The sequence below is a fragment of the Brassica rapa genome, chromosome A01, assembly GCF_000309985.2.
Source record: "Brassica rapa cultivar Chiifu-401-42 chromosome A01, CAAS_Brap_v3.01, whole genome shotgun sequence".
Taxonomy (NCBI): domain Eukaryota; kingdom Viridiplantae; phylum Streptophyta; class Magnoliopsida; order Brassicales; family Brassicaceae; genus Brassica; species Brassica rapa.
Window position 1 is genome coordinate 10,686,318 of NC_024795.2, and position 26,307 is coordinate 10,712,624.

At 39.8% G+C, this 26,307-nt stretch overlaps 3 protein-coding genes and 1 non-coding gene across 5 annotated transcripts; 2 read left to right on the forward strand and 2 right to left on the reverse strand.

Annotated features, from left to right (window-relative positions):
• Window positions 1-887: 887 nt before the first annotated feature.
• LOC103869325 (heat shock 70 kDa protein 17) lies at window positions 888-5,594 on the reverse strand. The gene is given in 15 exon segments (XM_009147389.3): window positions 888-1,307; window positions 1,391-1,463; window positions 1,549-1,610; window positions 1,709-1,765; window positions 1,832-1,901; window positions 1,985-2,085; window positions 2,169-2,240; window positions 2,375-2,536; window positions 2,619-2,961; window positions 3,039-3,175; window positions 3,261-3,506; window positions 3,604-3,763; window positions 3,917-4,149; window positions 4,269-5,046; window positions 5,309-5,594. Coding segments are annotated over 14 exon segments (2,643 nt in total). The 5' UTR covers window positions 5,031-5,046; window positions 5,309-5,594; the 3' UTR covers window positions 888-1,142.
• Window positions 5,595-5,854: 260 nt separating this feature from the next.
• LOC103869336 (O-fucosyltransferase 29) lies at window positions 5,855-9,028 on the reverse strand. The gene is made up of 10 exons (XM_009147399.3): window positions 8,510-9,028; window positions 8,332-8,422; window positions 8,007-8,083; window positions 7,822-7,910; window positions 7,547-7,736; window positions 7,278-7,459; window positions 7,095-7,197; window positions 6,689-7,017; window positions 6,224-6,606; window positions 5,855-6,137 (listed from the first exon to the last, which is right to left on the reverse strand). The coding sequence occupies exons 1-9, from the start codon at window positions 8,759-8,761 to the stop codon at window positions 6,267-6,269; spliced, it is 1,653 nt and encodes a 550-aa protein (XP_009145647.1). The 5' UTR covers window positions 8,762-9,028; the 3' UTR covers window positions 5,855-6,137; window positions 6,224-6,266.
• Window positions 9,029-9,281: 253 nt separating this feature from the next.
• Window positions 9,282-13,514, forward strand: LOC103869818 (serine/threonine-protein kinase/endoribonuclease IRE1b). 2 transcript variants are annotated; one of them, XM_009147891.3, is made up of 4 exons: window positions 9,282-10,978; window positions 11,051-11,226; window positions 11,299-11,380; window positions 11,476-13,514. In XM_009147891.3, exons 1-4 carry the CDS (start codon window positions 10,797-10,799, stop codon window positions 11,507-11,509), a joined length of 474 nt encoding a protein of 157 aa, XP_009146139.1. In that variant the 5' UTR covers window positions 9,282-10,796; the 3' UTR covers window positions 11,510-13,514. The 2 variants fall into 2 exon arrangements, with proteins under 2 accessions (XP_009146139.1, XP_018514786.1); XM_018659270.2 differs by having other exon boundaries at window positions 11,549-13,511.
• Window positions 13,515-17,699: 4,185 nt separating this feature from the next.
• Window positions 17,700-17,806, forward strand: LOC117129088. The gene has a single exon (XR_004452659.1). It is a non-coding gene; the product is annotated as a small nucleolar RNA R71 (small nucleolar RNA).
• Window positions 17,807-26,307: the final 8,501 nt, after the last annotated feature.

Consider the following 26,307-nt stretch of genomic DNA (forward strand, 5'->3'; position numbering starts at 1 on the left):
TTTCAAAGATTAAAAATCTTAGCTGGTGACTATTTCAGAAGGTAAGTCATTCATACTATCGATTGAAACATAGTTTAAGGAGATATATTTTATCTAAGTGTTTAAATTTCTATATAAATAAAAGTTCATAATTTTTTTCTGTAATAGTATTATTGTAAGATTTTTAATATTGTTTATAGAATTTTTATTATAATATATTAATTAATTGTACTGTTAAATATAATTTATTTTAAATGTAAATTTTGTCTTAGTAAATAATTTTAATAAAATTATAATTGACTATAGTCAATTATTTATGATAATAATGACTAATACTATTATATAATTAATTTCATGAAGTTATCTTCAATATTAGTTTACAATATCTTAATGTATTGGAGTGCCGCTGCCGACGTTGAAGAGACTAGAGGAGACAGACGAAGGAGATCAGAAGCCGGGAAGAGTATTGTCCGTTTAGTACGATTGCGCACTGAACACGTGGATATATATGATTGGTTATTCAGAATGAAACTGTGATTACCTTTAGTGGTGAAATCATGTGCTTATGTGACCATGTGATTTTTTTGATGTAAAGAAAGTTAATGTGGATGGCATGACTGACGATACCACGACGAGAAAAGTGGTTATGGCAGTACAAGCTTATTCACCGGATTTTACCAAATGTGTAGCAGCCGACGCCGATGGGATCAAATATCGACGTTAGTCCCATCGTCTCAACCCGTAAGGAAACAACTAATGTACATTGTAGAGAGCTCTAGTAGCTAAAGTTGCTCTCTTTTCTTTGTGACTGCTTGTTATTCAGTGTTTTAGCTTTGTGGATGATACTACTATTAACGTAACGGTCCTATTTGGATTTCAGCTGTGTCGTGTGAGTGGGCGAAGATAAATGATATGTGCATTCTTTTCTATGGTTTCTTACATTTTATGATGAAAACATAAAAATGTGAAATTCCACTATATTAAAGTTCAAATGAAAAAAAAGAGACCAAAACTTGATATTGATATTTCTTTTCTAGTGTGACGATGAGAAAGGAATAAAACCCTATTTGCTCATCCCAGCTTGGCTTTACTAACCTTTCCTATTTTTTGACACTTAAAACACACAAAATTAAACTCTGTTATTAGATGTAAAAATATGTTAATCAAAGCTCCTCGTGGCTCCCTTCTTCTTCATTGGCTGATTCAGATTCAGAAGAATTGGTGGAGTCTGGGGACTTTGATTGTTCCTCCTCCTTGGATGCGTTTTCCTTCTTGGTTGCTTTCTCTATCTTTGGCGTTGGCTTTGGTATCCTATTAACCTTCGTCACCTATATTTTATATACATTACCCAAATTAAATGAAAATTCCTTTTTACGACTTTAATTATCAATCAAATCTCTTTTCGTGTTACCTTGTCTTGCAGAGTAAATACTTTGGCGTACACTTCATCTGACGTGAACACTGGCTAGCTCCACAGAGCACTCCTGTGACGAGAGTTTTGTGATAATTAACTCTCTTTCTCTAATTTTAAAGACGTTGAAAAGAAAGAGAAAATGAAGCAACACTCACTTTTTCTGCTCAGCTTCATTCTTCTCCAACCAGCTTTTTACTTTCTCTGCTTCCTTTGACACCTGATTCAGAAGAAAAACACGCAATTTTAGCATTGCTCGCCAACAGGTTTCGATAGCTGCGTGTGTGTGTGTTTTTACTTAAGGATGAGCTAAACAACCTGGTCGATTTTTTCTTTCGGAAGCCATGTTTTGTTCGTCTCCCACTCTTTTATGATCTGCAAATGTGGTTGAAACTCAGCCGGATTGATACCTTCTTTATCATGAGAAACTGCAAAATGTACCTCTTTCACTTCGGTTAGGTATTTTTGAGCGTATTCAACTGCTACTGGTCGTGCTGTAAGCTCCTCTGACCTGTACAGATACATATATAGCATATGGTTTGTGGGAATTTTCAGGAAGCTTAGGTTCGATCTAAGTATGAGCAGAGAACAAACCGCAAAGATATGGGGCTGCCAATGGCTTTTAGTGAGTCAAGCCGATCCTGGAACTCTGTGGCATTAGCATCCTCACCATCCATGTAAAGCCAATCTTGCACCTGAAAGCTCTTCACTGTCAAACGCTTACATTCTAACTTCTAACCCAATGACATACATAGTTCAAAAGAAAATTGATGCTTGCCTCACCAAGCTTCTCAACAAACGCCTTGCGCTCTTCTTGGGTGGAAACCTTTTCAAATTCAGGTGTTTCTAGCTGTACAATGACCAAAATATAACCAATTCTTTGAGTTTTGAGAAGAATGCTAACTAAAAACAACATAATAGATAGGGAAAGCGACGATTTTAGCAACAAAAGAACAATGTAGCCGCCGAGATAGTGATTTGTACCTTCTCTTTGGTAGCATAAACATAGGATTCAAGATTGTTTTTCAACTCAGCCGTTCTTCTTCTTTCCCTATCTTTCTTGTCCAAGGCTTCTAATTTTATCTTAGCTTCAGCAAGAGACTCTTTCGTAAACGGCGCTCCAGGTCCAACAGTTTTCTCAACTACCTAAAAGTCAAATATTCACATAAAATTGGTCAGTGATATTGACACAAAAAAAAGCTTGGAAACAATAAGCCAGAATACAAACCTTCAGAGGAACCCTGAATGTTCGCTTCTTCAGCTTTTTTTCTGTGCCCAAGTCAACCACAGCTGGTTCTTCTGTGGTTGTATTTGAAGCACTGCTGTTTTCAGCATCAGCTTGTAGCTCTTCTTTGTTTTCTTGTAAATTCTCGTCAGAGGGAGCTCCAGTAGAGGCATTCCCTGTTGTTGAGGTTGTGTTATTATCAACAGTCACGTTCTTCTTAGGAACCTCTACCCATTCTGTGATTTCAATGACAGCGTCTCCCCGATCTAGACTGAGAATCCCACTTCTACTTAAAGAGAAATGCAAATTTGCCTTGATAGGTGCTGATAAATTGCGGGAAGAGTACCTGTCCAGATCAAAAACGTTACAATTACTGGAAAAAAATTGTTTTCTTTAAACGAAAAGCAAGTCATAAGCTCTTACTTCTCAGTTGCATCCGCCAAGCCAGATACAGAATACTGTGCAAACACAGGGGACGTAATTCCTGGGGGTAGGATATCCTCGGATTCATAAGCAAGTGACACATCAAAATCTTTGTCAAGGACAAAGGATCTGAACATCTGTGAGAGAATCAGGTACACAGTATTATTGCAAGACAGACAAACATTTTCTAAGCTTCTAAAGATTTTGAATGTGATGAAGTACCTTGCTAGGTAGCTTTTTCATCCGTGGTACGAGTTGCTGCTTTGTGCTCTCATCTTTCTTGACATTTGGACCTTCCAACTCAACTAAGAAACCATAGGGGGAACCATCAATTATACCTAGCCTACGTTTCAATTTGATACCATCGCTCAAGTTAGCAGCATGTAGTGCTGAGCCCAGGACAATAGCCTCATCAGCATCCAGATGCTTGTCTAAATCTTGCTTCCCAATAAATTCCTGGATCGTGCTCTGTAATATATAGAAGAACAAGAAAAAAAAAATCAGATAGAAGGACAATTTTGAATGAAGAAGTCGATTGATTAGCTTCAAGCACAAGAAAATTTACCTGTAGTTTGGGGACTCTAGTAGCTCCTCCTATTAGCTCCACTGCATATATATCATCAATCTTCAAACCCGAATGCTTGAGCACATCTTTTAAAGGTGTAAGAGATCTCTCCCAAAGATCTTTGCATAGTTCCTCAAACTTCTCACGGGAAATCGTGCTCCTGCAAGAAGATGTAAATTAAAATACCACGCGCATTTACAAATAAATTTGAACAATAAGTTACAACTCGAGCATGTGAAATCATTTCAACACTTTTCAGCCAAGTTTATGGTGGCCTGGGAAAATGCAGAAACCTTGATAGACTTAGTTATACCTGAAGTCACGATCGTCATGGAGAGATTCAACAGATATTGGAGCTGCAGTGTTTGCACTCAGAATTTCCTTCGTACGTTTGACTTGTTTTTTTAGTTTAGCCATTGCTTTAGGGAACTTCCTGACATCAACACGATTGCCGAGCTGTTTATTAAACTCATCTGCAAAGTACTCTACCAAGCGCATCTCCATACTCTGTCCTCCAAGTCCCGAGTCCCATCTAACATCCTTGACCTGCATTTACATGAATATATACAACAAATAACAACAAAAACCAAACTAAAAGAATAACCACAACTAGGCAGAGCTTATGGCACAAAATACAATGTAAAATAACAACATTAATAACCAACCTGAAACTGGTTGACAGAAACAGTCTTGCCAAACTCCTTCTCATTATAAGCCGAGTAATAGACAAGAGCTGCATAAGTACTACTCGAACCCATGTCATAAAATATAACATGTCTCGACCAATTAGAGAAATCCTTATCAATCCCATACTGCAAAGCCGCACCGGAATGCTCATGAACCAGTGAGAGAACATTAACCCCAGCCAACTGAGAAGCCTGGATCAAACCCCGTCTCTCAGCCTGCCCAAAGTAAGGCGGAACCGAAACAACCATATCCTTCACCGGAACCTTCGCATGAAACTCAGCCAAGTCTGATCCATACCCCAAGATCATAGCCAACAACTCCTCCACCGAGTAAACAGTTGCACCATCATCAATCTTAATACCAACCGCACCTCTTGAATCCTCCACGATATCAAACGGCAAGTAAACAGAGTCGATAAAATCCTTGACGTGTTTGAAAGGCTTCCCAACCATGTCCCTAAGCTGTGAGTAAACTTTGTTCGGGTAACGAGCAGTGATCCCTGCAGCTTCCTCGCCTAGTAACCTGTCTCCAGAGTGGAATGCTACTAACGCTGGGGATTTCCTCTTGGACATCTCGTTAATGGCTACAGAGATTGGGCTCTGTCCTCGTTTCAGGTTAACTACTGCGACTTTTACCCATTCTGAACCTAGATCTACACTCGAAACCGCTGATTCCGATGGAAGAGGGAGTAATGAGAGCAATGAGAATAACACTACTAACACTGTAAACATCTTCCTCATGCTCCGATCGTTAACTCTACAGGAAAAGAACAAGCCGCAGAATTAGAACTTGATTTCGATGAATCAGCTATGTTAAAGCTTAGCACAGCCATAACTGAGTGAAAACTAGTTAACGCAGATGGAATCGGAGACGAAACGTTGAGATTGAGCAATGTTTATCAGTAAACAAACAGGAACATTCGTAGAAGTTTCTAATGCAGGAAGAGAGATAGTACATCGAGTTGAATCTAAGAAAGTTCGATGAAAGCGTTAGTGTGAAATGAATGAGAGATATGTACCAGTTTCCGAGCTCCGATCGCATTCTCCGGGGAAAAATCGATATGGAGATTCAAAGTTTCCCGTCTGGTTCTCGAGAAAACTTGAAGGAAAGAAAAGTTAACGAACGGAGACGAGAGTGCATATATATTAACGGAAAAGAGAGTTATTAAAGGTGGTTTATTAAGAAAATGCTGAGATGGAACTGTGATTAAGAGACACCACCAATGGAAATATTCCACGTGTTAAATTTAACACGTGTTGAGATGTGAGACGCTTAGAGTGTTGGTGATTACGCTTGAGGTAGAGTGGTAGCCGCCTACTAGAATTCTGGACTCTGGAGTGTTGTTTGGCCAGGTGAAAACCTCTGGCTCAACGAGAGGGTCTAACGTACTAGTTTCAAACCTGTTCGAATTATGAGCCTGATAATATATTGGTAAATTCCAATAATTGTTTAGTCAAATAGGGGGTCTTGAGATAGGACAAAAGAATAGTTCCAATTTTGTTTTTGTTTTTGTTTTGTTTTGGATTTCAAAATGAGATAAAAACGAAAAATGTAAAGAATCAGATGAAATAACTTGATTTTACACTTGAGAAATCTGGGGAACAGGACAAAACGAAAACAATCTGTTTACGACCAAAAAAAGGAAACTAGATTTAAGGTAATATAATATGATAAAATACAAGACTGGAGATAGTTTAGAGTCGGAAAGAAACAAAGAGAGAGGTTGGTGTTATGTATGCCTATTGGATAGAAGTAACTATAAACACTTGATGAAGCAACAAGTAGCTAAGTGGGAAGCTCCTATACCTCTCATCCTCTACATGTGTTGATCAGTCTCCTTATAGCGGCTGAAACAACATAACACTTGTTATAATAAAACCATGTAGATTCTTATGGTTGTAATGTTATTATTCTCTTTCAAAGTTTCACCTACCTGGTTACAGTAACCTGCACTTGATGCAGCAAAGCCAAATATACTAGTCTGGGAAAACTTCGTCGCGCTCATTGTCAGCTGAAGACAAATATCCATGTCTAGTGATATTGTTGTTGTGGACCTCTTCTGGTATGTTGTCTTCTTCTTCATCTTCCTTCGAGGTTTTGTCGTAAGAAAAGGGTCTCTGACAGATGCAAGCCTGCGGGTACTCATGGAACTCACCCCGTCCTGGCTTGAACTCATCAGGATCACCCATGAAGCCTCGCTGACAAGATTTAACTTTCTTGGCGAAAGTGTGCCACTCCATCTTTTCTCGGTCCATGAACAAAGCACTGAGCTTCTTTGCATTCGGCCTGATGGTCCTCTTATGCCCCATGTACCTCCTGCAATCACAAAGTGATCAATCTCACGTCTGATGGGGTTAAGTGGACTAATAATGGGAACAAGTAGAAAGGCTTTGTTTACCTTCGGCCTGCAAGAATCTTGGCCATGTTTCCATTATTGTTAGTGATAAAGACATCACTTTCGTCGCTGACAATGTAGTCAATGGCGGCAAGGCGTGAGGAAAAGGGAAGCAAAGGCTTGAGCTCATCATTGGCAAGCATTTCCTTGGTGTAGAAGTTTGGAAACAGCTCTCTGAGTGGACTCAGTGTCTTCTCACCACCATATATCTCTCCAGACGCAACGTAGATGTACGTGTCATTGGCGAAACCGAGAGCGCGTAGCATTAAGCCCACTTCGTGAGGGGTAAGAGGGCATTTCCCACGCTTTCTTTCCTCCAGAGGGTCCAGATCCTGCAAGTGATTTGCTTAGTGAGATATAGAAACTTCAAAACAGCTTAAACACAAGTAAAAGAGATTAGTGAACTTACAGGCAATGTATCCCATCGCTTTCGTATCTCTGCAAGCTCAGCTCGCTCTTTTTCACCTCCGCCAAAGTCACAACCAGAGAAGGCTAGCATGTCAGGCTCAAACCTGCAGTTTACAGATGTATACTTATGTACATAACAAGATGAAAAAAATCAGAGAAGCAATCTAACGTGGACTAATTATACCTCAAGTGGACAGCAATAAAACGATTGGCCATCTTTCTCATCCTCTTGACCACTTTCATCCCAACTGATTGTATTCGCTTTGTGAATCTTAAGGCATGGTAGTTGACCCTGCAGCGCAGCTTCTGCATGTCTTCGTCTAGATCATTTGCTAGTCTGTAGTCGAACTTTGTCAGTTGTAACACCTGCAAGATTTAACAACAGACAAAAATATAATGGGGAATAATATGATTAAAGTAATACAATTTGATTCTTAGGTGAAGCAGGCTTACATGTCTCCTGGAGAGAATAGGCAATACTTGGTCGAGATAATACTCAGGAGTAGACTTTCGAGGCACACGCATGGTATAAGGAGGTTTCTCCATGGACCGCATGACTCTGTCAGGTACTCTCTTTACTATAGTCACATCTTTTGTGAGGGAAGCGATGAACCAGTTAACATCAAAAATATCATTAAAGTCACTGCACACAAAAAAAAGACATTTTCAGTAAAAGATTGTGTCACAAACAGATTCAGATGAAGTTACCAAAACATGCTGAAAGTTACCTGTCATCTTTCCAATAAGAATGGTGATCCAACTCAGGTACAACTAAAGTAGCATTAAGAATCCGTGCAACAACCACCGCATCTGTTATCTGCTCATAAAAATAACACTTAGTTTCCTAAAAAATTGTAATGAGCATGTATACTCAATTGGGTATATCCTGACACATTTATTCTTTATCACTTACTCCTGTTCTTTGCTGGTTCAAACCCCCACTAGCCGCAATCAGCAAATACCCATTAGAACGGTGCTCCTGGACCGCAGCTGCATGCCCAAACCAAGATGTAAAAACAAATGTGAGAAGAAACTTTAACTACACAGCAGATTTTCAAGAAGTATTAAGCCCAAATTAGCATTTGTAAGGAAGCAAATTGTGCTTTTAACCAATATAAAAAAGAGGGTAGGTAGAGCCAAACTTGCTAGTAGATCAATAAAGTCTCAGACTTTTCCTACTAGAATCCAAGAATCAATTTGGAAAAAGCACTAAAAAGTTTCACTTTTCTGACACTTACGTGGGAAGTTCCTTCCTCTTTCACTGCATCCATAGAAGAACTTCGAATATTTCGACTTCCATACATCAATTGGTTCCCTACGGCTCATATCCTGAAACAAAAAAATCCAAATTTTCAAGAATCAGTTAGGACAAAACAGTGACTACCTCAGTGTAAGTAAGAAACGCTTAAGGGTTACCAGTAAGCTCCGTTTGCTTAGTTGCTGAGAGTACCACTCGAGGTGGGAGACAACATGACCGGTGAAGAGTGAGATGACCCCTAAGGTGAATAGCATGAACCCACAAACCCATGTCCACATTACGGTTCTCTTGGGCTGGCCCGAGAAAGATCGCCACTTCCATAGCGCGCTCTTGTTTCCGCCGCCGTTGAGCTGAGGCGAGCTCGTCGTTACGAGCCTCCCGCTCGACCTCCACACCTCGGCTAGGCTCATTGATTCAAATGACTTCTCACCACCAATTTCATCACTGATTTTACCGAAATGCCATTCCCCCTCTCTCCCCGATGCGATGGAGATTCTCGGGGAACCACTGAATCTGGTTCAAATCGAGGGTTCAGGGGGTGCCCTAATCGGAGGTTAAACAGATCGGAGGGTTTTGAGAAAGTGTGCAAAGAAAATATAAGGGAAAGGATCTCTCTTTCTCTCTCTCTGAAAGTTTGAGAGTTTTCGAAATGGTGAAGACGGAGAACTAGAAGAGACAGAACAGAACAGGCGTAGCCTTTTTGTCCTAATTTTATTCACCTGGACTAATTACATTTGTTAACTACACAAATCACGATAACCAAATTACAGTGAAAACCGAAATTAACTCTGGTATTAAACCGGTTTCTACGCCACTTGACAGTTGTGATTTGCTTTAAAGGCTTGTTGGTTTATTTCAACTACAACAATTACTCTCAACTTTACTTCGACGTCACATTCTGTTAAAAATATAGTATGTCCGCGGATCCTTTTTTTTTAATATTAGTGGTTCCGGGAGCCTCCAATTTGGTTAATAATATTTCAAGTATATATATTACAACTCTTTATAAGATCTATTTTAGATTTAAAATTATTTAATAATAGTTCTAGTTCAGTTATTTTCAGTAAATCAAAATAAATAAAACTAAATATTTGTAGTAGTTATTTAAGTTTTAATTATTCATTTTAAATACTAATTTATATATTTTTTTGGATCAGAATTTTAAGATTTGTTTCTCATATTTTTAGGTTTTGGATATCCATTCAAATTCGGAAGGTTTGATACAAAATTTGAGCTCTTTCGTTTGGTCCGTTTGGATTCAGCTAGAGTCTCAGTTACTGAATATTAAGGTTTAAAATTTTGAAGTAAGATTCTTTTTATATATTTTAACCAAAAAAAGATTCTTTTATATACCTTTTTTTTTGTTCAAAAGATTCTTTTATATACCTATATGTAAATAGCTAAAGAAATTTAACGGTTAACAAAAAAATACTTATAAGAATATACAGTAATGTTTCTTCTTTCATGTCTTTTTGAACATAAGTGAAAAAAAGATCGAAGAAAGCACAGATGTACATGAGAATCTGTAAAATCAGTAGCGAATTGAAAGGTAGTTGTGATGGGGTCACGTGATATAATATCAACCACGTGTCCGCCGCAATTCCACCGGCAAGTTATGATCACACGATAATCAAACCAAACGAAAATATGACGAATTTAAACGAAGATATTAAACCGATTTATGCACACCAACTTGGCTTTTTTTAGCATATCAAGCTGGTTTTATTTAGTTCCATGATTGGACCACTGATCAACGTCCTGATATGCAGCTTAATTAATGTGATCACGTTATGTAGCGCATGCAATGATTAATTAAGCTATCAATTAATTAGCATGGTTTATAATTCGTTTTGTCAGAATTTTGGTGACACGCTGTCACTACCAAAGGAAAGTCAAATGTATTTTTATAACAAATAGTCAAATGTCTTAAGAAACAATAATGAAGAACAATTTATGAAGAAATTAAAGACGTCATAAATTAAATTGCCTCTAATTTCTTGGGTTCTGTAATCACAATAACACAACCAAAACTAGAAATCTCTAGAGGCCATAAGACCAACATTATCGGGCGTCCTTAGCCTGATTTCTAAGGAATATTGGACCAAAATTAAATCAAAAAGGCTTAAATTACAAAGAAACGGAAGTCCATTGTCCTTAATTAAGAAGTTTTGTCGATGGTCCTTAATGCCAGCTGGCTGAATGCGATTGGGTGTGGAAGTGGTGTAGGGCAATGTCGTTTTACCGTCTGAAAATCAATTGCATGTTCTCCTGACTCTCTCTCTCTCGGCGGAGAAAGAGATCGACAGAGATCGTCCCCCCTATTTCATCCCGATTTCAAAATCCTCTGGGGTATTTCGCTCCCTCCACACCGATCCGTTGTCTCACCGAAAGCTTCTCCACCGATTTCAATCGAAAAGATATGTCTTCCTCATCCGCTTTGAGATTATGTCGTTGTTATTGTCGCTCTACCTCTCGTTGGAACGGTGTGCTTGTAGCTTAAACAATCTCATACATGCTTCCTCGGGATTCCTTGAGAGTTCAACGGCTTCAGTCGTTGATAATGGCAAGGGGGTTGAACTGTGGAAGGAGAACGGACACCCTTCTCCTGTTTGGTTGAAGTTAATGAGGTTTGTTTAGCTTTTCTCAACACTTAAAAATCAAAAAGCGTTCTGATATTTTCTTGTATGTTTATGTTACAGGGATATAGTAGCTGGTCTAGTTCATTTGCATGATATAGGAATCATACATAGAGATCTAAAGCCTCAAAATGTGTTAATTGTTAAGAACAATTCATCTCTATGCGCTAAGCTATCAGATATGGGTATTAGAAAATGTTTGCCAGCTGAGACAAGTGCCCTGACTAGAAACTCAACTGGTAAGAATCTTGGATGATACAATATAGTAACTTAAACATAAAATGATACTATTTTCTTCTTTGTAATGATAGGTTCTGGAAGTTCTGGGTGGCAAGCACCTGAGCAACTCCGCAATGAGCGGCAAACAAGAGCAGTTGATCTCTTCGGTTTGAGGTAAAGAAATAAATCATCTTCTCTCTATGGTCTCTGTTCATCTATCTATATAGGGTTAGTGTATCAAGATTTACTTTTGGTTTGTGAAAATGCAGACCAAGAGCACAAGAATTTACTTTTGGTTTGTGAAAACGCTGACATGAGACTGTCTTTTCTCCGGGACGCAAGCGATAGGGTCGAACTGGAGAACCGAGAAGAAGGGTCACAGCTCTTGGCTGCGCTTGAAAGCACAGTGGCGGTGACTCTAAACGGGCGGTGGGATGAGAAGTTGGATGGTATATTCCTAGACAACATTGGGCGTTACAGGTGATACAAGTTTGATAGCATCAGAGACTTGTTGAGGGTGATAAGGAACAAGCTGAATCATTATAGAGAGCTTCCTGGTGAGTTACAGGAACTACTTGAGAGTGTTGTAATGTATATAGGGTGATAAGGAACAAGCTGAATCATAACACATTCGTGACTGATGTGTTATTGTATGTTGTTGTAATTGGACGACCTGTTGTTTTAGCAAGTTGGTTTTTTCATCTAGATGCATAAACCAATTTCAATCTAGATGCAAAGTTGACGAGGAAGGGAGAAGTTGCTTCTTGTCCAAGCAGCTTTTTTTTTAACCACACCCAAACGCCCAAATTAATTTACTAAGAAACAACAAAAAGTTCTACCAATAATCTACATTTTTTGGATTGTCTCTTACCTTTATCTCTTAACATAAAAATAATAATAAAATAAGCTAAGGACTTAAAATTAGTCCTACCAATAATGTTGCTCTAAGAAAGTTAGCGATTAAATGCGATCTTTAGGTTGACCTTTCATATATTCTCTTGCCTCTGATTTTTTCGGCCAACTTGGTCTTTAGTTTGTGGTAACTTGTATAAGTGTTTATCCTGTCGTGCTTTTTCCTTAGATTTTGAGACTTGGAATCTGAGTGGGATTGTGGGTGAGTGCGGTTTCCTATAGGCTTCAGGCGATTTTCAACTTTTGGTATATATCCTTTTTGTTCATGTAGTTTCTTCCTCCATTTTAGTTCTTTAGTGACCACTGCGTTCGGTTTTGGTTGCACAAAGTTGAATCCAAATTAGATACGGTCTCTTTTCGGGTCGTGTGGTCAGTTCGTGTGATGATTTCAGAAATTCCTTGCCTACCTCTTCTTATTCTTGCTGGTGATGATGATAGGTTTTGAAGAAATCTTTTACCTCTGGTCGTGGTCTTGGTGACCCAACAGCCGTTTTCATTTGTGACGGGGTGTACAAGTGGTGTTCGGTAAAGTTCCATGGTGATTAGGATGTTATGATACCGTTGAAGTTGTTGTAGGTAGCGCCGCGGTGTTATGTTAAATGGTGTTTGAAGTCTTCACCAATTTGGATTATGGTTTTATGTATAGGATGTTGGAGTTAGCTTGAAGAAAGCTTGAGGTGCAAGATAGTCTTTTCCTAGTTGATAAACACAAAACATATTATGATCATTATCCATTAAACTAATCCGGCCATGAAACACAGGATGTGTTTACTCCGGCCATGAAACACAGGATTTTTGGCTAGTTGTATCGCTGACTTGTTATCAACACGTAGAGTCACCCGTCGGCTTTCCTTGTTCACGACTTCACTCAGCAACTCCTGCTACCTGATATATGGTGTTTTATACATCTTGTATATATGCTTTTAAATTGGTTTTCAAGTCTTTATCGAGTCTTCCTAGTCCTTTTCGAGTCATTACAGGTCTGGAGTTGCATTGGATGGGAGATGAACCAGCTGGAACAAAAGAGGCAGAAAACAGTGCAATTTGGTGATTTTCACGCAGAACAGTCTTGATGACTGTTCTGGATAGCGGAGCAACCCGAGTGACTGTTCCGAGGGAGTGTTCCAGCGGCAGAGATTTTTAAGGAAACAACAACTTATTTCGGGATTTGCCCTAATCTCTCTATTTTCTCTCCCAGCCGCCTGTGGTTTTGATATATCTTCTTTTTCTGTTTTTCCTTATGATACTACGCTGTTTTTGGGAGAAGAAACCAGACCTTAGAGTTGGAGACTTGTGATTTGATACTTTGTAAAGGGAGAAGGCTCCTTCTCTCTCACCATAGAGAAGAACCCTCTGAACCCTTATTCTATTTTATCTACACATGTTTTATTCAGTCTTTGTCTCTGTGTTTTCTTGCTCCATGGCTGAGTAGTCAGCTTGCTTAGTCTAGGGTGTTAGGGTGTTAGATCTGTGAGCTTGACATAAATAAGTTATAAATCGATTGTCTTCATTCACTGTTGTTCTTAAGGCTTGCATCAAGTTAACCACTTAGTGCCTGATTCTAGGTTTAATCTATTCATCAAAAGTGTTATAGGTTGCTAGACATAACTTTGAATGAGCATTGCATCCCTAACCAGCGAAAGTAGATGTTAGGGTGTTTTGTGAACATATCGGACTTGACCTCTATTGCTTGTTGTCGCATCTTGATCCAAACGAGAGTTTAGGTATCAAGATCGATCAGCATAGGGAGCAGTACCACGACAGTGGACTGTTCTACTTGAGTGATCCGAGTTCTAGACTGGTCTTTAATCGAACTTGAATAATTGTTTGGCTCACACTTGTTTAACACCCGACCAAACCACCCTAGGCTAGCATTTTAATCATCTGAAATCTTTAATTAATCTTATTACTTGCTTGTTACGAAACCTTAATCTCAAAACCCCATCATTGTTTTAGCTAAGTATTGATCCCATAAGGATAAAGTGTAATTGTTGGTCTCTGTGGATTCGATCCTAAAGTGCTACATCGACATACCATTCGATTGTGGTAGTGTGCACATTAGGTTATTTGGTGTGCGTATACACGTAATATCAATTCCCCCAGACTTAGATCCTTGTTTGTCCTCAAACAATGTCAAGTATCAAGAACAGGGAGAAAGGTTTGAAAGTGTGGGAACTCTCCTATTCTCAGCAACCATACTTTAACCACGAATCTCTGAACCATACAAGCAGTAAAACTAGGACAACACACCCTTACCGGAACCCCACTGACTGCTGTTCAAAAATCGGCTCCATACTCTTCATCTCAAACCTGAAAAAGCAACACTATCGAGACAGAACTCCCTACATTCATTTAAGAGTAGCGTGAGCTTCTCATCACAGGCATCATTCAGGGTAGACGGTCTAGGTGTGGAACAGGCTATTTAATGGTGGAGTTAAGAGTGTTTAGGGGCTACCATTTCATTGAAGAGGATGCAGGATATCACACAAAATGGCAAGAGAGGATAGATCCATTGATGTCCACAGCCTCTACTCGTTTTTGCTCTATCTGGTGCGACTGTTCTGATGACGGAACAGGCAACTGATTGTTCTGCTTTCTACTTTCCTCTACACACTCTTCAATACTTGGTACCAACTTCTTGCTCGACCTTTCCAGTGGCTCCATGTTTCTTTTCTTTCTTCCCCTTCTCCATCACATTAATCTCGTTTTTTTTTTTTTTTTTTTTTTTTTTTGAAGACTGATATGGTGATGTGACGAAGAAGGAGGTAATACATGATCGTTCTGAGTGCCACTGGTGGTTCTGATTTTGCAACCATTCTGGTTCTCCACCCCTGCTCTTGCGCAGTTCATTGGTTATGGAGCAGTTGCTCCCTTAATCTGCTTGTTCTCCTTTCTGACTGGATTTCTGCAGCAGTAACGAGTAGCAGGCTGCGTTGATCCTTTCCTTTCCGACCTTTTTGCACATATCTGCACATATGACACTGAAAAACAAATGCATGAAGGTGGAATAAAGGCTAAGGTGCAGGGTGGGAACTAGCTAAAGATGAGCTAGCCACTCAGGATCAGCAAGATGGATAAAACGGATAAGAAGTCCTGAGTGTGTTCTCGTTTCCCTGATCTAATGCCCATAACAAGAAGAATTTCAGTCAAGATTAGGTTCAAGCAAGGTGGAGTTAAGTCTACCCAATGTAACCTGATCGGCTGAGAACTTCTGGAGAATCAAGTGAGATATGTCAGGGTGTTCCAGGTCCACATGTGTGTCTTTCGCCACTGCTAAGGTCACTGAATAAGATAACTAAAGCACGAGGTGGTCAGTGATCAACACAGAAAAAGATCCTAATTCCCACAAAGTTTTGAATGACTCAATAAAAAATGGACTCAAATTGACCCAAAAGAAAAACAAAAAAAAGAAACGAGTTAGTAAACGACGAAAACCCTCCCCCAGACTTACTTCACAACGTCCCTGGTGTGAAAATAAATCAGAGAGAAGGTGAAATCAAGAATAAACATTTTTTTTTTGTTCGAGATACTTACTTGGCGCGGAGCAGCCTGACAGAGCAAGACGCGGTTGCTCCAGCAAAGGATGCTCTGGAATGAGAGCAGCCAGCTGCTTGCTCCAGTCAAGGGTCTCGGATTTTCTGATTTATGACCTGAGACTCAACAAACTAAAAACAAAAATAAGTGAAAAAGAAAATCCTAATGTTAATGACACTCACCAGTGGGTTGCCTCCCACCAAGCGCTTGGTTTAAGTCTCTAGCTTGACTTGGTGACTGGGATCAGTCGGATTGAGCAGGAGGGCCTGTTCCAAAACAAGCTCCACAATCAGACATGTTCAGCTTCAGAACTCTGCTCAGCAACCCTTTCACAGCAGCGTCTCCTTTCTCCTTCAGCTCATGTGTGAGAATGGCTCTGACTTTAGAGAACGGTTTGGAGGTACCCTTTCACTTTACCTCATACTCAATGGAGTTCTCATCACACTTGAGAGGTATCAAAGTCATTGTAGGATCTCCCTTGACCCTTTTCTTCTGGACTTTTTGTTTCACCCTTGAATTCCCTCTGAATTTAGTAGGATCAGTGCTAGGATCTTCATCAGAAAACAGCCTGCTCTCACCCTTATCACCATGCTCTTTCTCTGGAACAACCTTCAGCTTTTCTACATCAAACACTGAGATGCAAGAGGCGTGTGATGAGGAAGATCTGGTGGGTACAGCCTTGTAAAAAACTTTCTTGTTGATGTGGGAGAAGCAGACTCTCTTGTTGGCCATATCGATGGTAGCTCCAACAGTAGCCATGAATGTCCTTCCAAATATCAAAGGCATCTCATGATCCTTGTTCATCTCAACAACTTGAAACTCAGCAGGAACAACGCATTCCCCTACTTGAACATTAAGGCTGCGGATGGTTCCATATGGGACTGCTCTGGAAGAGTTTGCAAAAGTCAGGGTCAGCTGAGAACGCTCAACATTAGCAATACCCAAATCGTCTACAATAGCCTTTGAGACGAGATTCACACAAGAACCAGAGTCACAAAGAGCGTCCTTGAAGGTTGTTCCTGCGATGGAACATGGGAAAACAAACTTTCCAGGATCATCAACCTTAGGCAATACCTTCAGTGCTGGTGTAGACAGTGCTTTGGTATAGAGGACCTTGATCTCCTCTTGAGTCTCTCTACAGTTTTTAAAGAACTGGAGCAATGGACGAATCTGCAGTGCATCTTCAAATGCAAGTTCTTTAGGAAGCCTTCTCACCACCTTGTTAAAACCTATCAGCTGCTCTTCACTAATGGGATCCATCAGATGTCTAGGTGGAATTGGATAGGGAACCTTGGAAACATATACTCGAGATGGTGGAGTCTCGGCAAGTTCGCTAGAAGCAGTCACTCCAGAGCTAGAAGACTGCTCTGCTCTCTCTTCTGCGCCTGGAGCAGTCTCAGCGAACGGATGCTCTATTGCATTACAGTGCTCAGTCCTAGGATTTTTATCAGTTCTTCCAGGGAGCGTCTCTTGTTGCCTCTTGACACTCTCAGCTGTTTGAGCAAGCTGAACATCGATCTTTCTTATATGGATCGCAAGATTGTCATACTTGTTATTCAGCTCAGTGAACATGTTGCCCATCCTGGTGTCTATTTCCGTGGTTACCTGATTCAACGCCTTGGCCTGAACCTGCTGACCCTGCAACAGCTGTTGCATCATCATACCCAGACCCTTCAGCTCATCTGGTTGACTGTTCCCGGTAGCTAGAACAGCATGCGGATTGCTCTGCGGTTGTCGCTGGTTCTGGTTCTGAATATGTCCGGCCGTAGGTTGTTCCATGCTGAAGACGTGCCCTTGGTTGTTTTTCAGTAGCTGATCAACCTTGGCAGTCAGCTCATCTATTTTCTAGGCGTCAGAACTGTTCCCTTTCATGGAGCAATCACTCTCCTCTTTCTTATTAGCTGAGCTAGCAGCCATGTTCTCAATCAGCTTAAACGCTTCAGCAGTGGTTTGAGTCATGAAATCTCCATTGCTCGCGGAGTTTAGAGCACCTTGGTATTTCCAGTCCACTCCATCATAGAAAATGTCCAGGAGATAATCATCATCAAATCCATGGTGAGGACATTCTCTGCGATAGTCATTGAAGCGCTCCCATGCGTCGCAGAAAGGCTCATCAGTGAGCTGCTTGAAGGAGGTGATCTTGTTCCTCAATGCAGCTGTTCTCGCCTTAGAGTAGAAATAACTGAGGAACGCTGATCGGACCTGTTCCCATGAAGTGAGAGAGCCGGTAGGGAGAGAGTTCAACCACCGTGCAGCTTTTCCATCAAGAGAGAATGGGAATAACATGCACCTGATGTAATCTGGTGGAACACCATTAGCGCGAGTGAAACTACAGACTTTTTCGAAGCTCTCAATATGCTCCTTTGGAATTTCTGTAGAGAGACCAGAGAACACCTTTCTCTGTACTAGACCGATCAAATCAGGCTTGATCTCGAAGTCCTGTCTGGTGCAGAGTGGAGGAACAATGGCAGAGCGCGTAGTAGGGATGTTACGCGGAAGGTTTCTCTGCCCGATTGGAACAGTCTGCGCCTGTTGTTCCTGCCGCGCGAGAGCAGCCTGTTCAGCAGCATCCTGCTGAGCCTGGATGGTCTGCTGCATTTGTTGCATCTGCTGCTGCATGAGTGCCATAGCCGCAGCGAGATCATCCTGATTGGCGTGATCACCCATAGTGGTGTCAGTTTGCCTTGGCTGTTGACGATTTGTTCTTTCTAACCTTGCTAGCTCCTGGTTGGTAAATGTAACAAACTCTCCTTGTGCGTTTCTCCGAGTATGTCTACTGGTCATGCACCTGGAACATTAGATGCAACAAAAAGGATAAGGCAAGTTAGAGGTCTTAGACTAAATAAATAACCGAAAAATAAAGGTAAAAAGATGGTCCCTGGCAACAGCGCCAATTTGATATTACGTGTATACGCACACCAAATAACCTAATGTGCACACTACCACAATCGAATGGTATGTCGATGTAGCACTTTAGGATCGAATCCACAGAGACCAACAATTACACTTTATCCTTATGGGATCAATACTTAGCTAAAATAATGATGGAGTTTTGAGATTAAGGTTTCGTAACAAGCAAGTAATAAGATTAATTAAAGATTTCAGATGATTAAAGTGCTAGCCTAGGGTGGTTTGGTCGGGTGTTAAACAAGTGTGAGCCAAACAATTATTCAAGTTCGATTAAAGACCAGTCTAGAACTCGGATCACTCAAGTAGAACAGTCCACTGTCGTGGTACTGCTCCCTATGCTGATCGATCTTGATACCTAAACTCTCGTTTGGATCAAGATGCGACAACAAGCAATAGAGGTCAAGTCCGATATGTTCACAAAACACCCTAACATCTACTTTCGCTGGTTAGGGATGCAATGCTCATTCAAGTTATGTCTAGCAACCTATAACACTTTTGATGAATAGATTAAACCTAGAATCAGGCACTAAGTGGTTAACTTGATGCAAGCCTTAAGAACAACAGTGAATGAAGACAATCGATTTATAACTTATTTATGTCAAGCTCACAGATCTAACACCCTAACACCCTAGACTAAGCAAGCTGACTACTCAGCCATGGAGCAAGAAAACACAGAGACAAAGACTGAATAAAACATGTGTAGATAAAATAGAATAAGGGTTCAGGGGGTTCTTCTCTATGGTGAGAGAGAAGGAGCCTTCTCCCTTTACAAAGTATCAAATCACAAGTCTCCAACTCTAAGGTCTGGTTTTTTCTCCCAAAAACAGCGTAGTATCATAAGGAAAAACAGAAAAAGAAGATATATCAAAACCACAGGCGGCTGGGAGAGAAAATAGAGAGATTAGGGCAAATCCCGAAATAAGTTGTTGTTTCCTTAAAAATCTCTGCCGCTGGAACACTCCCTCGGAACAGTCACTCGGGTTGCTCCGCTATCCAGAACAGTCATCAAGACTGTTCTGCGTGAAAATCACCAAATTGCACTGTTTTCTGCCTCTTTTGTTCCAGCTGGTTCATCTCCCATCCAATGCAACTCCAGACCTGTAATGACTCGAAAAGGACTAGGAAGACTCGATAAAGACTTGAAAACCAATTTAAAAGCATATATACAAGATGTATAAAACACCATATATCACTACCAAATGGCCTGCTTGGCGGCTTCGGTAGCAGCCATGAACTCCGCCTCGCAGCGTGATAACGCAACAATCTCTTGCTTGGTTGAGCACCAAGTTATCGGACTCTTTCCAAAGTAAAACATGTGCCCTGTTGTGCTTTTACCGTCATCCTCATCCACGTTATGTGAGCTATCACTATATCCCTCGAGCACAACATCACCTCCACGCTCAAAGTAAAGACCAAGACTGCACGTTCCTCGTAGGTACCTTAGTACTTGCTTCAAAGCTGCAGCATGTGACACTTTTGGCTCTTGCATATATCGGCTAAGCACCCCAACACTAAAGGAGAGGTCAGGGCGTGTGTGCAGCAAATATCGCAAGCAACCAATACTCCGTCGATACTCCTTTTCATCAACATTGGTCTCAGTCGAGGCTTTAGAAAATCTCGCATTCATCTCCTTGGGCACATGTGTGGGATTACACGAAGCCATTTTTGTTTCATCAAGTATCTTTTGTGCGTAACGGTCCTGGCTAAGAACAATACCATCTTCTCGTTGATGAACTTCAATGCCCAGGTAGTAAGACAATCTCCCGAGATCACCCATCTCAAACTCAGTAGCCATATCTTTCTTGAAACCATCTATCATCCGCTTTGATGAACCAGTGATGAGTAGATCGTCTACATAGACAACTATGACAAGCAGATCTTTGTTCACCTCCTTACGATACAGAGAAGGTTCCTTCGAACATCGACTGAAGCCTAAACCACACAATATCTGATTCAATTTCACGTTCCACGCCCTCGGTGCTTGACGCAAACCATATAGAGCTTTGTGGAGCTTATAAACTTTATTCTATTGTCCCTTGACCACAAAAGCCTCCGGCTGGCTTACATACACTTCTTCTTTCAGGTCACCATGAAGGGACGCGGTTTTAACATCCAAGTGATGAACTTCCCATCCTCTCGAGGCAGCTAGAGCAACGATCAAACGTATGGTTTCGATTCGAGCTACCGGTGCGAACACTTCATCGTAATCCACTCCATGTCTTTGAACGTACCCCTTTGCCACCAGTCTAGCTTTAAATTTGTTTATGCTCCCATCAGCATTGCGTTTTACTTTAAAGACCCATTTAAGACCAATCGGTTTCATCCCTGCAGGCAGATCAGTTAGTACCCATGTCTTGTTTTTCTCGATCGAGAATATCTTGTCTTTGCAGGCTTCTAACCATACTTTCAGCTTCCTAGCTTCGTCAAAGTTCCATGGCTCCTCATTTATAACCATCAAAAGTCGTTCACTCTCGATCTCAGCTATTAAGACGTAATCATTAAGGTAAGAAGGCGTTCTACCAACTCTTTGCGACCTTCTTGGAGCCTGCGAGTCGTCGTCTTCTTCAACAGTGTACTCTTCCGAGTTATCTTCATCAACGACAGGTTCTCCATGTGTTTCTTCTTCTTGCGGATCATCATCAATTCTATCATCCGTATCGTTGAGCAACCGTATGTTTACTTCAAACTCTCCTGCCTTGGAATGCTCTGTTTCATCATTGTTGCTCCAATTCCATTCTCTTTCTTCTGTGAAGTGTACATCACGACTTACTACTATACGCCTCGTGACTGGATCAAGTAGCCTGTATGCTTTTGATCCCGGTTCAGTTCCCAGATGGACGAGCATCCTCGTTCTGTCATCAAGTTTTTTTCTACCTGCTGTCTCTGTTCTTGCGAAGCATACGCAGCCGAACACCTTTAGATGACTAATGTTTGGTTTCTTTGATCTTAACATCTCGTATGGCGTCATCCCATCCAGTGATCTAGTTGCTAGTCGGTTAATCAGATAAGTTGAGTGTCTCACAGCCTCTCCCCAAAGCTCGTTTGGCACGTGCATATGTTTCAAGATACTCCTTGTCATCTCCATAAGAGTGCGGTTGCGTCGTTCAACCACTCCATTCTGTTGTGGTGAATATGGAGCTGTTTAGTGTCGTTTTATTCCACTCTTGTCACAGTAGGCACCGAACTCTTGTGATACAAACTCACCTCCTCTATCAGTTCGCAGCATCTTGATCTTGTTCTTTGGTATCAGAGCCATCAAAATCTTTGAGACCTTTACACAAGAACGATGAGCGACGGTAAAGAAATCAAAGACGAAACCGTGAGCAACAAAGATGCAGGACCAACCCTGCTTAAATTTCCAACGCTCACATCGACGAATTATACCGTCTGGGCTATGCGAATGAAAGTGGCTCTGAAAGTTGGTGAAGTTTGGGAGGCTATCGATCCAGGGTGCAAAGAAGAGAAGAAGAATAATATGGCTATCAACTATTTGTTTCAATCCATACCAGAAGCTCTAATCTTACAAGTTGGAGACATTGACACAGCAAAAGCGGTATGGGAAGCAATAAAGGCAAGGCACCTTGGAGCTGAAAGAGTGAAAGAAGCTAGGTTACAAACATTAATGGCAGAATTTGATAGACTTCAGATGAAAGATGATGAAATAATTGATGCGTTTGTTGGAAAACTGTCTGAGATTACTTCAAAAGCGGCATCATTGGGAGAAATAATAGAGGAATCAAAAGTTGTGAAGAAATTCCTTAAAAGTCTTCCATGGAATCGTTATATTCAGATTGTTGCTTCTCTTGAGCAAGTGTTGGACTTAAAAACAATTGGCTTTGAAGACATAGTCGGACGACTAAAAGCTTATGAGGAGAGGATCAATGTTGGAGGAAATAATATACCTAATGAGCAAGACAAGCTAATGTATGCCAATAGCGATGCGGGTCAAAGCAGATATGGTTCAAGTTATAATGAGGGTCGAGGCCGAGGTCGCGGTGGTCGCTCTAACTGGAGAGAACGAGGGCGAGGCCATACTGGATCTTTTTACAGTCAACGAGAAGCATACAAACAACGTCAGAGTGGAGATCTGTCGCATATTACATGTTTTAGCTGCGATAAACAAGGACATTACGCGTCTGAATGCCCTGATAAGAAGCTTAAGCTCCAAGAAGCAGTCGAAAAAAAGGAAGATGACACTCAAGAGGCTGATGAACTGATGGTACACGAGATTGTCTATCTCAACGAGAAGAAAGTAAACCCTGCAATCTTTGAGTCGGATCTTGACACTGAAAAAATCTGGTACTTAGATAATGGAGCTTCAAATCATATGTGTGGGGATCGAATGTTCTTCTTTCAACTTGATGAAGCAGTAATAGGCAAAGTAAGGTTTGGTGACGATTCACGGATAGACATAAAAGGAAAAGGTTCCATCCGTTTTATCTTTGATGAGGGAGAGAAGAAGATACTAAACAATGTCTACCTTATTCCCGGGTTAAGGAGTAATATTATCAGCTTGGGACAGGCAACTGAAGTAGGATGTGAGGTTCGAATGAAAGACAACAAGTTGATGCTATTTGACAAATACGGGGACCTTATGGTCCACACTACGCGGACTCAAAATCGGCTCTACAAAGTGACCTTGAATGTTGATCGGATACAATGTCTTCAACTGACTACAGCATCAGATTCTAGTATGTGGCACGCTCGTCTCGGGCATGTTAACACCGAGACGTTAAAACTAATGGCAAGGAAAGAACTCGTAGCTGGCCTACCTGAAGTCGTGATCAGAAAAGAAACCTGTGTTTCTTGTTTACTTGGAAAAAAAGCGAGAAAACCATTCCCGCATGCGACGTCTTTCCGAGCAACAATCTCTTGCTTGGTTGAGCACCAAGTTATCGGACTCTTTCCAAAGTAAAACACGTGCCCTGTTGTGCTTTTACCGTCATCCTCATCCACGTTATGTGAGCTATCACTATATCCCTCGAGCACAACATCACCTCCACGCTCGAGGGATATAGTGATAGCTCACATAACGTGGATGAGGATGACGGTAAAATCACAACAGGGCACGTGTTTTACTTTGGAAAGAGTCCGATAACTTGGTGCTCAACCAAGCAAGAGATTGTTGCGTTATCAAGCTGCGAGGCGGAGTTCATGGCTGCTACCGAAGCCGCCAAGCAGGCCATTTGGTTGCAGGAGTTTCTGAGTGAAGTCGTGAACAAGGAAAGCCGACGGGTGACTCTACGTGTTGATAACAAGTCAGCGATACAACTAGCCAAAAATCCTGTGTTTCATGGCCGGAGTAAACACATCCATAGAAGGTTCCACTTCATTCGTGAGTGTGTCGAGAACGAACAGGTTGAAGTTGAGCATGTACCAGGAAACAAACAAAAAGCTGACATACTAACCAAACCACTTGGAAGGATCAAGTTTGTTGAAATGAGAAATCTGATTGGAGTTAAAGATGTGAATGAGTTCAAGATTAAGGGGGAGAATGTTGGAGTTAGCTTGAAGAAAGCTTGAGGTGCAAGATAGTATTTTCCTAGTTGGACTTGGATTAGTTTAATGGATAATGATCATAATATGTTTTGTGTTTATCAACTAGGATTAGGACTTTGTGTTGGCTATATATAAAGCCTATCGTGTGATGATGATGAGTTGTGACTTTGGTGATTGAACATTGTGATTGAATAAAATTTGGACTTGTTGATTGGAACCCAAGATTCTATATAGGAGGTACTTCAGGCATGCCTCAGAGTATTAGGTATGTTTCTATTAGTGTCTGAAGACCGTCCCGTTCCTTCCTTCAAGTTCTCTGATGACTGGTGTTGAGTTCAGCTTAGTTAGGCTCGTCCTTTTGTTCAAATTTGAGAATTTTCAATCATTATCTCTTTGCAGTTAGGATTAGTCCTTTGCCAAAATGTTTATTTGGTTGTTTAAGTTTTTTTCCCTTTGATCTAATTTCAGAAAGAGTTTGTTCCTTCTGATTTATGGTTCTGGAGGGATTTAGGTCATTGCTGGCTCTTGGCTCTTGACTCTGGAGGGACTGGTTTTTGTACTTCATTCTATTGTTAAACTAATCTAATAGATGACAAAAAAAAAATTTACACTAAGATTTATAAAAGTTGTAGGACATGTTTTCCAAATTATATTGTTTAACATATATTTTTGAAAAAATTGTTTAACATAGTTTTGTACTTCCTATGCTTGGACTTAAATTTTGTAATTGTGTATGTTAATTTTGAATCTTTGTAACATATGTTAATGCAACAATCTTTTCATTAGTAAGTGTTAGAAACAGTCTGCAATTCAAAGGTGCACGATTACTTGTATTGTACGTAACAAACAAACGATATACTAACCACAAAGGTAGTGGTTAAGTGGTAGACGGATTTTGGGGAACTAAGTAACCTGAATTCGAAAGCACTCCACTAGATTTTATTTTGTTGCTATGTGGATATAAGACCATGTTAGTCTCATTTGAATATCCGAAAAAAATGTCTATCAATAAACTGCACCTCTTTTTAAAAATAGTTTGAACTTTTCTATAAACCCGTGATATATCCAGATTAATAAAAAAATATGCTTACAAACACTTAGAAGTTATGCTAACCAAAATGTGCACGTTAATTTTGTAATCTCTGTAACCTGGGCCTGGACTTAAATTTTGTAATTGTGTATGTTAATTTTGAATCTTTGTAACCTATCTTAATGCAGCAATCTTTTCATTAGTAAGTGTTAGAAACAATCTGCTATTAAAATGTGCACGATTACTTGTAAGTTGTAAGTAACTAAAGATATGCTAACCATAAGTGCAAGACTTTGTGAAACTAGGCAACTCAGGTTTAAATGCATCCTACTAGATTTCATCTTGTGACCATGTCGATACGAGGCTATGTTTTATGTCTCATTTGGATATCCGGAAAGAAGCGTCCATTCATGGATTGCACTTCTTTTTATAGATAACTTTTGATCTTTTCATAAATCTAGAATACCTCTAGGTTAATAAAAACGTATATAGTAGAATCTCTATAAATTAATAATGTTGGGACTTTAAAATTTTATTAATTTATAGAGATATTAATTTACAAAAGTTTCATTTTTTAGATTATAATCTATTTTTAAATATTTTTATTAATAAAATAAGAAAATATTTGATTTTACCGTATATAAATTATTTAATTGTTAGAAAATTGACTTTCATATTATTCTATTATCTTATTTAGTGTATATCGTTATGTTTCATAGAATTGTTATGTGGTTTTCGATATAATTTTACTAAATATTATTAAAATATATTAAAATATTAAGAAAGATAAAATATAATGTTTAGTTTGTACTTATATAAAATATAATGTTTATTTTGTACTTATATAAAATATATATAGAGATATATTATTAATTTACAATTTTAATGGAACTATATATTTACATGAAAAATTTAAAAATATTATTATCTTATTATTTTATCGATTTATGTCATATTTTACACCGACCTAAATTGGGACCGACGAAATTTATTAATTTATAGAGATTATTAATTTATAGAATATTAATTTATAGAGGTTTTACTGTATTTACAAACACTTTGAAACTAGGTGTTTTGCCCGCACACGCGGGCTTAATCATTTTACAAATATTTATTAGTTTATTTTTTATTAATTCAAAAACCAGCATAATAACTTAATTATTTATGTTTTCAAAAAAGTAAATCAAACATCAAATTATATATAAATATATATGAC